Source organism: Dipteris shenzhenensis, chromosome 32 (genome assembly GCF_047967505.1).
Source record: "Dipteris shenzhenensis isolate YYH24624 ecotype China chromosome 32, Dip_SZ_1.0, whole genome shotgun sequence".
Lineage (NCBI taxonomy): Eukaryota > Viridiplantae > Streptophyta > Polypodiopsida > Gleicheniales > Dipteridaceae > Dipteris > Dipteris shenzhenensis.
In genome coordinates, this window is record NC_141627.1 from 14,983,508 (window position 1) to 14,994,584 (window position 11,077).

The window sequence follows — 11,077 nt, forward strand, 5'->3', positions numbered from 1 at the left end:
GATGAGGAAACCTGTTCACCATGTAAGGGCTAGAAAGGAGGGAAGTGCGAGGGATGCACAATCTACATATGCTAGGCACATTACTTTTGCGCATAAAAATCTCTTCTAATAAATATGTAATTTGTTGGATTTGTAGACTATGAGAATGGCATTTTGCAGCAAAAATGCTTCAAAATGTGAACGCTAAAGTTGTGCCCCCGCAATGCTCCTTAATGAAGCGCTCTAGATGAAGCGCTTCCGTGATGCTTAGTAACTCCCCCTGTTCGGACAAATTGGTACAGGGTCACAGGTCCGATTAAGCCTGATCTTGTTTCAGGATCGCTTCAACAGTCTAGTTTTGGTCAGCGCTTTCTCTGGTACTCTATTGTGGTGGTTGAAGAGGGCCAGCAAACAAGCCAAACCCCGTTGAGAGTTGGGGCCAAAGCAGGCAGCGCAACAAGTGATGTTCCAGCGTTATGGCTAAAGAAACGCTTATGAGTGGGTCGCAAACAAGAAACTTCCATGTGCAGATGATTGCCTTGTGTAGCAGGCCGGGTTCGCAATGAATGTTAATTGTACAACATACTCAGCTCATTATACAAAAGAAAGTTCTCCAATCTTGTATCAGGTCGTCGTTGCGATGGCCTGGATGTGTGAGTCACGAATCCCATTTTTTGTGTTTCATTCTCTGTCTTCTCAGCTTTACACTCGCTACTGCCCATATCCCGATTTCAACCAATCTCTTATCCAATCTCAATCTCTGGCTCTCTCCTCAGTTCCAACTGATGCATCGCGGCATTCAACTTTCGCTGATGGAAATATTGTGTAATCTTTGCTCCGAAAGTTCAATTCAACGCAACGCATATTTGCGTTTCCAGAGTTCTTTGGCATTTTGTATAGAACTATAAATCTAGCTTCTTCAATTGTTCTTCATTCTGTCTGTAAGTTCATACATGATAAACAACGAGGGTAGTAGCTAGTCCTAAACCCCCTCTATACCTTGAGATTTACAACACGACACTACACAACTCCACCGGAATAAATCCCTTTGCATCATTGTCCGAAGACAACCCCAATTCTGAGTTGAAACTGGTCTAAAGGGGCCAATAAAGGAGGAGGTATCAAGGGAAGTTCATTGAAAGGCAGCTTACAAACACTTCTTTCAAATTAGAGGTGTCCCCAGTTAGACACGAGAAGATGAAATTGTAGGTCCCGAGATCAAAAATGTATTCCTTAATGGAAATGGAAAGGAAAGATGGGATTTTTTTGGGGAAACACTAAGTTCCGTCTATTTCCAAGGGGAAGGGAACCTCTTATTTATGATGGTAAGAATTAGGAACTCTTCTTTTTGGCCTGAGTGGAAGAGCCGCACTGTCTTTTCGCCTCTTTTGCTTTATGGACACTCTTTGTGCATGGGCGTTTTCTCTGCTCGTGCATGGGCGTGTATATTGGACGGGGCTTCTTCTGCTGGACTCTGAGGCTGTGAAGGAGCAACACGACACTTCGGCCGATAATCCGAAGATGGCTGCTAATTTTGTGTGTTTCCTACTTGGTTCATCGACGCTTGAGAGGGATCTGTACGGGATGTTCTATATAATGTTTCTTGAATCAGAGAGACACCGTCAGACTTGGACGATCGTGTTCTCGATTGCTTCTGTTTGTCGCTTTACCTCTACTTTATCTACTATGGTTGCTATCCCGAACTTTGCTGCTACGCCGATCTCCGATGTTCAAGCTGCTATTCACGGACACTGGAAGCTCCAATTTCCAGAGAGGTCGTCCTTCGTCTGATTTGTTTTGATTCGAATTCTTTATTCCATTCTACTTTCCTTTTTCTGTATGAATTCCGTGTTCTTGGACGATTGACAGATGTTTTCATCATGCAGAGTTGCTGAAGTTCGCCGCCGAGAAGAAACCTGAGTTTACCGATGACGCGACATCCTCTTTGGATGGTGCTTTTTGAGTGATTGTTATATTAGTTTGTTCTGTGTGTCGACAGGGTTTTATGAAATTTTCATTATGTGTCTTCAGGTGAACCCGACACGGCTCTTGTGGAGTGTGAGGGCAAACATAAAGAGGTCATGAATGATTCGATTGATCGGATGGAGAGCAACAATACAGTGGTAAAAGATCACAAGCGCAAAGGGAAAGAAGTTATAAATGATTCCAATGATCCGAAGGCAAATGGTATGCCGTAGATTTGTGTTCTTTGTAGGTATAAATGAATTTCAGTTCATCTAATTATTTGTGGAATCTTTGTAGGTACTGACGCAGGAGCCCACGTGGTGAGTGCTTGGGCTACATGCTCTATCAGAAGTTCTCGCCCTCGTCGTAAGCTCAGCTTTCCTGCAACGATGGTTGATAGGAGCCCTTTGGTTGCTGGGGAATCCTCCAGAAGATCTCTAAAGCGTGGTTTCGAAGCTGTTGCTCGAGAGGCCCATGCTGAAGGTAAGACATAAGGAATAAGTTAGGAACGGAAATCAGTTACTAATGTCAATAGATTGTCATGTCGTTTGTCTCATCAGGACTTCATTTCTGTTTTCCAGTCCACAAGATACTGCTTGAAACGAAGAGGAGAACTAGAGTCTGTGTACGGATGACTATAAACATTGAGCCCCCTGTTCCAGAAACAGATAGCTCTTGAAGCTCTTAGTAATCCTGCATACAGTAGGGCTAGATTTAGATATTTCGGATAATCTCTTTAATTTTTCCACCTACCCACAATGTTGTGCGGTTCTGCGAAACCATGATTTATTGTCTTCAATTATTTATATGCTGTACGAACGCCATGGAATAGAATTTCTTATCTATAAAGCAAGCAAATAATTTTGCGTTGGAGAATGTACTTCCTTTTTTGGAAGTAATCACTGTTACTTTGATTTTGATAGTAGTTTTTTGCTCTTAAGGGCTTTAATTTGACGTAGAATTGTTTTGTGCAAATATGGTACTTTCAAGGCCAGTAATGTGCCCTATGCAGTATACATGAGGGTGGACCTTACTGACAGTGATTATTGTCAAACTATTACTCTTCATGTTCCACACGCATTTGTTGCACAGCTCAAAGATATCATTGAGGTGGATGGGTATTACAGGATTGAAGGACCTGCAGTTTCCAAGAAAGGTAACGGTGAAGGAGGTACCTCCAATGTTTCTTCGGCGTATTGATGCCACGACTAGTGTTATCAAGGGGGAGCCCTTTGCAGGTGAAATATGTTTCCACCTTGACAAGATAATCAGCCAGTACGTCCCATGGGCAGCGAATCAGATGCAATCTGCAGGGTGCTCATTTACATCCGTCATGGACACTATTGCATTTGTTATTGTAAAGGTTGACCAGGATGGCCCTTCGTGCGACCAAGTCATTGTTGCTGATGGACCTAATGCTGAGGATAGAGAGCAACGGTAAACATGTTTGTGCTATTGCAGTGGCAAAGAATCTTGTGTTTCATGCTCGCACGAAGCACATTGAGGTTCACTATCACTACATCAGAGAGAAGTTGCATGCAGGAGAGATCAGTATGATCTATGTGTCAACCCATGACAATGTTGCAGACATTTTCACCAAAGCACTTCCACGTGAAAAGTTTGAGGCTTTTCGCAGTGCCCTGAACTTATCTCCTTTTGGTGATTGATCATTTCCTTGTACATGATATTGGCACTGCAGGGGGGTGTTAGAATTATTTCTATAATTTAGCAGTGACCAATGTAATGTAATAAGTAGGTTAGGGACACTTTTCCCTCACTTAGAGGTTTTTCCCCCTAACCACAATTAGTTCACTAACTACGGTTAGTGAGGAAGGATAAGGTTTTGTCACTTAGACAAAACCTATCACTCTATTCAGTTATAACACACTCATCTAATTGCAACTATCGTTTTCAGCTCTCTCTCTCTCCTGCTCCTGCTCTCACACTTTGCTCTCTCCCTATTCTCACATTTGGTATCAGAGCGGGTTCTTCTTGCTTTTGCTCCTGCTGCACATTCGCCTCCAGCTCTCGTCCTCCAGCTCCAGCCCGCAAGCTCCTTGCTCCTACAGTTCGTCGTTCGTACTACAGCTCGTCGTCCGTACAATATGTACGGATTGATTCCGTACTGCCCGTCCGTACCTGCGTTGCCATTCCGTACCGTCGCACCTGTGCCGTACTTTCGTTGTACGACTGCCGTACAACAGTACGATTATTGTACCGTATGTAGTTTGCACGTGTGAACCGTACATCTAGTACGTCGTCCGTACCAGTGATTAGTTCGTCAGGCGTCCGTACAGTTGCCGTACACAGGAGCTGAACCGTCCGTACACAGGAGGGCGCTCGTCCGTACAACTCGATCGTACATTCAGTTAGTTGTACACGTTGTTCGTACAACAATACTGCACATGTCCGTACAACTGTACCAGCAGGCCCGTACAAAGAGTCAGCGCCATATTGCCCGTACAACACTGAACCTGCTTCGTGCATCGGTTGTTTTCTTTGTAGGGTCTTTTTCAACAAAGGATTCTTTGCAAGGGTCACTTTGTAGGTGTTGAAGAAATTTGGGGCTGCACTTGGAGCAAGCATTGCAGACAGATCTGCAGATCTGGTATGAAATTTGGGGCTTTTGCTCAGAAATTGCAGATTTGGGGCTTTTAGTAAATTTGCCCCTTTCTGGTTGCAATTTCAAGCCACAAATTGGGGCTTTTGTGTTGGGAGAGCAATTTTGCAGGTTTCAGTTCACACTGCCTTTCTGTGAGTGTTTTGAAGCACTTTTGGCAGGTTTTAAGAGAGATTGGATGCTCTTGCAGATTTCTGACACAGACATTACAGAGATTTGAGTTGCATTTTTAGCCAGTGTTTGGCTGTGTTTTTTTTGGGATTTGTGCACTCCATTCCCAGCAAGGGGATTCAGATTTGCATTTGCTGTATTTTCTTTCTCAGACATGGCCCAGCAAAATCAGAATGATTTCGGTTTCAGTGGTCTCACAAGAGGATAAGATGGATGGTATCAACTACTCCCTCTGGAGTTTTATGGTACGCAATATTCTGATTTCTCGTAATTTGTGGGACTATGTAAATGGGGATGAGTTCCGGCCAGCAAATGTGGCACCTAATACCTCTCCCCTACAAGGAGGAGGCAGAGGTCGTGCACAGGGTACAGCTGCAGCACAAGTTATTGGTGCAGTTATACCTACCACTCCAGAGCAGAAGAGATGGGATTCACGTGATGCTTTAGCTTTGTCATGTATTTCTCTTTCAGTGAAAAGATTCATCATTCCGCATATCCGGTCGGTCGTGTAAGACCTCAAAGGCAGCATGGGATATTTTGGAGAGCATGTATGCAGCTCAGAGTGTCTTTTTTGAGAAGAGAATTGTCTCATACACATATGGAAGAGGGCGACTCCATGTCAGTGCACCTCACAAAGCTACAGGATTTACGAGAGCAGTTGCTGAATATTGATGAGATCATGCCTGATTCAGAGATGATTACCACTACTCTGAATTCTCTTCTTGAGTCTTATCTCAGCTTTCATACCTCGCTGAATTTGTCGTTGAGGTGGGGTGCAAATCCTCTCAATTTTCACGAGTTGATAGGACTTCTCTTGCAGGCAGGAAAAACATGGCTTCACAAGTAGGTGAACATGCCATGCTTTCAAAATTCAAGCCTAAAGTAAAGGGACAGGCAAAGACTTCAGCAAATCAGCCTTCCAGTGGTTCAGGACAGCCTTCTCAAAAGGCTAAGGGTGATGCAAGTAAGCCCAAGAAGAAGGGAATATGTCATTACTGCAAAAAGCCAGGTCACTACATTGGAGAATGCAAGAAAAGGCTTGCAAAAGAAAAGAAAAACAGCTCCGGTATGGCTGTCTCAGATTCAGCTCCTCATGCATCTGACAATAAGCAAGCTACAACCAACTTTGTGGAGTATGACTATGCCTTCTTGTCTTGCATTTCAGACTCTCAGTTGGCTGCTTGGGATAGTACAACCACTTGTAATGATGACACTTATGCTTTTCTGACATGCAGTTATGATTCTTCCAAGGATGCATCATCTTTCAGTGTCAATGAGACACAAAATACATGGTATTTTGACAGCGGTGCCTCAAAGCATATCACTTCCAGGAAGTGTCTCTTCACATCTCTGCATCCACCACCTGTTGGTAAAAAGGTCACATGTGTCAACAACTCCTCCTATTCAGTCCGTGGTACAGGAGAAGTTGAACTTACAGTCATTGATGGCTCAACATTCAGAATTTCTGATGTCTTGTATGTGCCTGGTATTACAAAAAATCTACTTTCAGTGTCCACTCTTAACAGAGCTGGATTTCAGGTCATTTTTGAAGATGACAAGTGTGCAGTCCATGATAGAGAGCATGACTATGCCTTGAGATTGTCTGGCACTTTGTTACGTGGTCTTTTTCAGCTTGACATGTATGAGAAAAGACCAGCACATGCTCTTGCAGTTTCCACTCCTACTGCTGCTATGCAGAATGCGGAGTTATGGCATGCCAGATATGGACACATGCATTATGGCAGCTTGATGACGCTTCAAAAACATGCCATGGTTGATGCATTGCCTCCTCTTGAAACACCTCCTCCACATGCCTGTGAAGGGTGCTTTCTTGGTAAAATGCACAGATCTCCTTTTAAGAAGGATGGATCAGTAAAAGCTGTTCGAAAATTACAGCTTATCCATAGTGATGTCTGTGGTCCCATGAGGACTCCATCATTGGGTGGTCATCTTTACTTTGTCACTTTTATAGATGACTACTCCAACTACACTTGGGTTTATGGGCTGAAACGCAAATCAGAAGTGTTTATGGTTTTCAAACACTTTGCAGCCATGGTTGAGAATGAATCCAGACTCAAGATACAGACATTACGTACAGATAGAGGAGGGGAGTACTTGTCTGCAGATTTTGATGCTTTTTTGAAAGACAAGGGCATTGTACATCAGCTTACAGTGAGGCTAACTCCTTAGCAAAATGGCAAAGCTAAGAGGAAAAATCGTACTCTTATGGAGATGGATAGATGTATGCTAAAAAGCAAAAAATTGCCTCACAAATTTTGGCTTGAAGGACTCATGTGTGCCAATTATGTTTTGAATCGAGCACCCACAAAAGCTTTGAAGACCAAGACTTCCTATGAAGTTTGGCAAGGGAGAAAGCCTTCTGTGGATCATTTCCGTGTCTTTGGATGCCTTGCATATGCTCATGTGCCCGTTGAGTTTCGGCATAAGTTGTCTGATAAGGCAATCAAATGCATTTTTGTTGGGTACAGTGCAGAGAGCAAGGGCTACCGTCTCTATAATCTCGTCACACGCAAGATTATTGTCAGTAGAGATGTTATATTTTCAGAAAATTCAGCTCACACTCAAGCTGAATTTGATTTGCCTTCTTCTTCCGATGATGTCTTTGAGGGGTTACTACCCATTGCCTTGGGTTCCCCTGCTGATATATCTGATGCAAATCAGAATTTTCAGATACCTCCACATGCTCCGATTCAGCCACAGGATGTCTTACCACCTCCACAAGGAGTGGAAGAGGTTGTTCAGCAAGAAATTGCAGATATACATGCAGCAAAAATAGTTCCAAATTGCTTGTTACAAACTCTCAGGGAGAGTAAACTTGATGCTCCATTACCTGGCAGAACTCGGAGTGCAGTAAGGCATGGGGGAGGTGCTCTTTCAGTTGAATCAGCTTATGCAGGTACTCTTCTTGATGAAGAGGAACCTGAGACATTTGAAGAGGCATAGGATAATGTGCATTGGATGAATGCCGTGCATGATGAGTTGTAGTCCATTCAGAAAAATCAGAGATGGGAAGTTGTCGATTTGCCACTAGGTAAACATGCCATCGGTACACGGTGGGTTTTCAAAGTTAAAAGAAAGCCAGATGGCACCATTGACAGGTACAAAGCAAGGCTGGTCGCAAAAGGATATGCTCAGAAAAAGGGCATAGACTATGAGGAGACTTTTGCTCCTACATCCAGAGTGACAACCATCCGGTCAGTTATAGCAATGGCTGCAAATTTTCAATGGAATGTTCATCAGTTGGACATAAAAACAGCCTTCCTTAATGGAGACTTGTTGGAAGAGGTTAATGTCAAACAACCTCCAGGCTTTGAAATTTCAAGAAATGCACTTCAGGTATGCAAGCTGAATAAAGCTTTGTATGGGCTGAAACAGGCCCCACGTGCATGGTATGGAAAAATTCATCCCTTTCTGACCAACAAGGGGCTGCACAACAGTCCAACTGAAAGCACCCTCTACATCAAGAAGGATGGGGGGGATATTTTAGTCATCATTCTTTATGTAGATGACTTACTGCTCACAGGGTCAAATGAAGATAATATTGCAGATTTTAAAGCTGAATTGCAGACCACTTTTGACATGTCATATTTGGGGCTGCTACACTTCTATTTGGGGATCCAGTTCACTCAAGAGAAAAAGTGGCATCGGTATGTCTCAATCCAAGTATGTGCAAAAACTCTTGGACAGATTCAACATGCAGGATTGTAAGCCCATAGCTACTCCCATGGAGCCGGGGCTGAAGCTTACAATGCATGAAGCAGGTGAATCATTTGATGTCACACTCTACAATCAGGCTGTTGGATGCCTCATTTATCTTTGCAATACACGACCTGATATTCAGTTTGCAGTTTCTCAGGTGAGCAGATATATGCACAGCCCAAAGACTATGCATTGGCAGGCTGTAAAACACATCTTCTGTTATTTGCAAGGTACCAAGTCTTTTGGCTTGATGTTTCCCAAGGGGGGGTGACTTGCAGATGCATGCCTATAGTGACTCAGATTGGGCTGGAGACTATGACACTAGGCAGTCCACAAGTGGCAATTGTTTCTTTTTGGGCAAAGCTTGTATTTCTTGGTTGAGCAAGAAACAATCTACAGTGGCTACCTCTTCATGTGAAGTTGAGTACAGGGCAGCTTTCACAGCGACAGTTGAATGTGTTTGGCTGCGTCGTTTATTTGCTGATCTTAATTTTTCATTGGAGGGTCCTTCTCCAATTCTCACTGGTAGTCAGAGTGCTATTGCAGTGGCAAAGATTCTTGTGTTTCATGCTCGCACGAAGCACATTGAGGTTCACTATCACTACGTCAGAGAGAAGTTGCATGCAAGAGAGATCAGTATGATCTATGTGTCAACACATGACAATGTTGCAGGCATTTTCACCAAAGCACTTCCACGTGAAAAGTTTGAGGCATTTCGCAGTGCCTTGAACTTATCTCCTTTTGGTGATTGATCATTTCCTTGTACATGACATTGGCACTGCAGGGGGGTGTTAGAATTATTTCTATAATTTAGCAGTGACCAATGTGATGTAATAAGTAGGTTAGGGACACTTTTTCCTCACTTAGAGGTTTTTCCCCCTAACCACAGTTAGTTCACTAACTACGGTTAGTGAAGGATAAGGTTTTGTCACTTAGACAAAACCTATCACTCTATTCAGTTGTAACACACTCATCTAATTGCAACTATCGTTTTCAGCTCTCTCTCTCTCTCTCCTGCTCCTGCTCTCACACTTTGCTCTCTCCCTATTCTCACAGTTTGTGAGCAGTCTTTTTTCACTACAATCATTCTCCGGAAAGTATTGACACCTCTCCTTTTCTGCAGCTCTCTTTTGTTGCCGAAAGACGCAACACATTGTCCCGACTGATACAGGAATTTCTTGATGATGGAGTAGTTATGTATGGTGCTAAAAATATATCCTTCATGCGTGCTCGACATTCATTCGGTGTGTTTGACTTTACGATTCTAGTGGCTGTCCCTGAGGGGAGCTTGTGTGAAACTCTATTGCATGCTTTCAAACGTCAAGTATCGCAGCTTGGCTATGGCCAGAAGGTAATCCCATATTTGAATCCCTTTGGATTTCACTCGTTGATATTTACTTACCACGTATGATTTTGATGTGATGCAGGTTACCGGCGTTCTACAGTTCACAAATCTCAACGCACCATTAGTTGAATATCAATGCTTATCTTGTGGTAGCTCTCGCGTGACATGGGATCCACACAAGCCTTTCTGTTTCAGCTGCGCCTGTGTTCAACAGATATCTCCTGTACCTTCACTGAAAGGCAGGGTCTTACTTCGGAATGGTTCGCACATGGACATACAAGTTCGTGGGAGTCATGTAGATGACCTGCGGGCCCTTCATTGCAGATTCATTGATTACCATGCACGGGCTACCAGGAATTTGTTGATGGAAACGAGACCGTCAGGCCAGTTTAACATAAACAGTTCTGGTTTTATGACTAGGTTTGAGAAAACAGTTTAGATAGCACTTCATAGACATTTACTACACAGTCCTGTAGGTGTGGTACTTTTTTCCAGAGGACAGTCTTTTGATTTGGATTTGGGTCCTAGGAAACTGTAGTTTTCACTGGGCAGTGTATGAATACTACATTTTGTGGTTGCCATACTTGATTAGTTGCAGAGGATACATTTATGATTGCCATTGTGGGCTGATCGAACACTACTTTTGTATTTGCTATTTTTTATTACTGCAGTTTTGGATCGCTGCCATATATTAGTACTGCTTTCAATATTGCAACCTTCAATACTTTCAGGCTGGGGAATGAAAATGAATTTCAGTATTTCAAAGTGACTGTGTGCTTACAAAAGAACAGTTGTTGTGTCTGCTTCTACTGCGTGGGTTTTTTTTGCTCTGTTCTTTCGAGTATCGCACATAAGTTTAAAATAAATATTCAACACAAGGATGTCAATGGGTTTTTATTTTAAATCTTAACACGACCATTACGTCTCTGGATTTTTGTTTGGTTTATAACGTTCCATACATTGACATTGTGAATCGAATTTTCCACATTATCAAATCATTTTATGCTTGATGCTCCTTTTATGAAATTTCTTTCAGCAGGGGCTCATCTTGTACTGCAAGTCTTAACACAATTGCAGAGTGATTATGTGCAGTTTCATGAGTATGCTTTGATGTGGTGTAACTTACAAAAATTTGGGAAAGTTTGTTGCTTTAACAATGGCATATACAGGCTGATTTGTTGTGGCATGCCATTATTCATACTCCATGTGAAAAAGTTTTATTGGCTCATCACATTTGTGAACCACAAACTGCATTTCTCGAGGTCATCTTGTACTGC

The 11,077-nt window shown here is 42.8% G+C and overlaps 1 protein-coding gene across 2 annotated transcripts; it reads left to right on the forward strand.

Annotated features, from left to right (window-relative positions):
• The first annotated feature begins 1,486 nt into the window (after positions 1-1,486).
• Positions 1,487-10,531, forward strand: LOC147880341 (uncharacterized). 2 transcript variants are annotated; one of them, XM_087370418.1, is made up of 7 exons: positions 1,487-1,754; positions 1,866-2,166; positions 2,242-2,427; positions 3,072-3,182; positions 3,308-3,381; positions 9,579-9,806; positions 9,883-10,531. In XM_087370418.1, exons 2-5 carry the CDS (start codon positions 2,061-2,063, stop codon positions 3,310-3,312), a joined length of 408 nt encoding a protein of 135 aa, XP_087226544.1. In that variant the 5' UTR covers positions 1,487-1,754; positions 1,866-2,060; the 3' UTR covers positions 3,313-3,381; positions 9,579-9,806; positions 9,883-10,531. The 2 variants fall into 2 exon arrangements, with proteins under 2 accessions (XP_087226544.1, XP_087226543.1); XM_087370417.1 differs by having other exon boundaries at positions 1,490-1,754; positions 3,072-3,381; positions 9,883-10,525.
• The last annotated feature ends 546 nt before the right edge of the window (positions 10,532-11,077 follow it).

Bases quoted from the DNA above. Each gene is read 5' to 3' on its own strand.
- LOC147880341 (XM_087370417.1), top strand. From the start codon at position 2,061: ATGAATGATTCGATTGATCGGATGGAGAGCAACAATACAGTGGTAAAA. The intron at 2,428-3,071 runs GTAAGACATAAG...TGGGTATTACAG, and splicing joins TCGAGAGGCCCATGCTGAAG to GATTGAAGGACCTGCAGTTT. The intron at 3,382-9,578 runs GTAAACATGTTT...CCTTTTCTGCAG, and splicing joins GCTGAGGATAGAGAGCAACG to CTCTCTTTTGTTGCCGAAAG.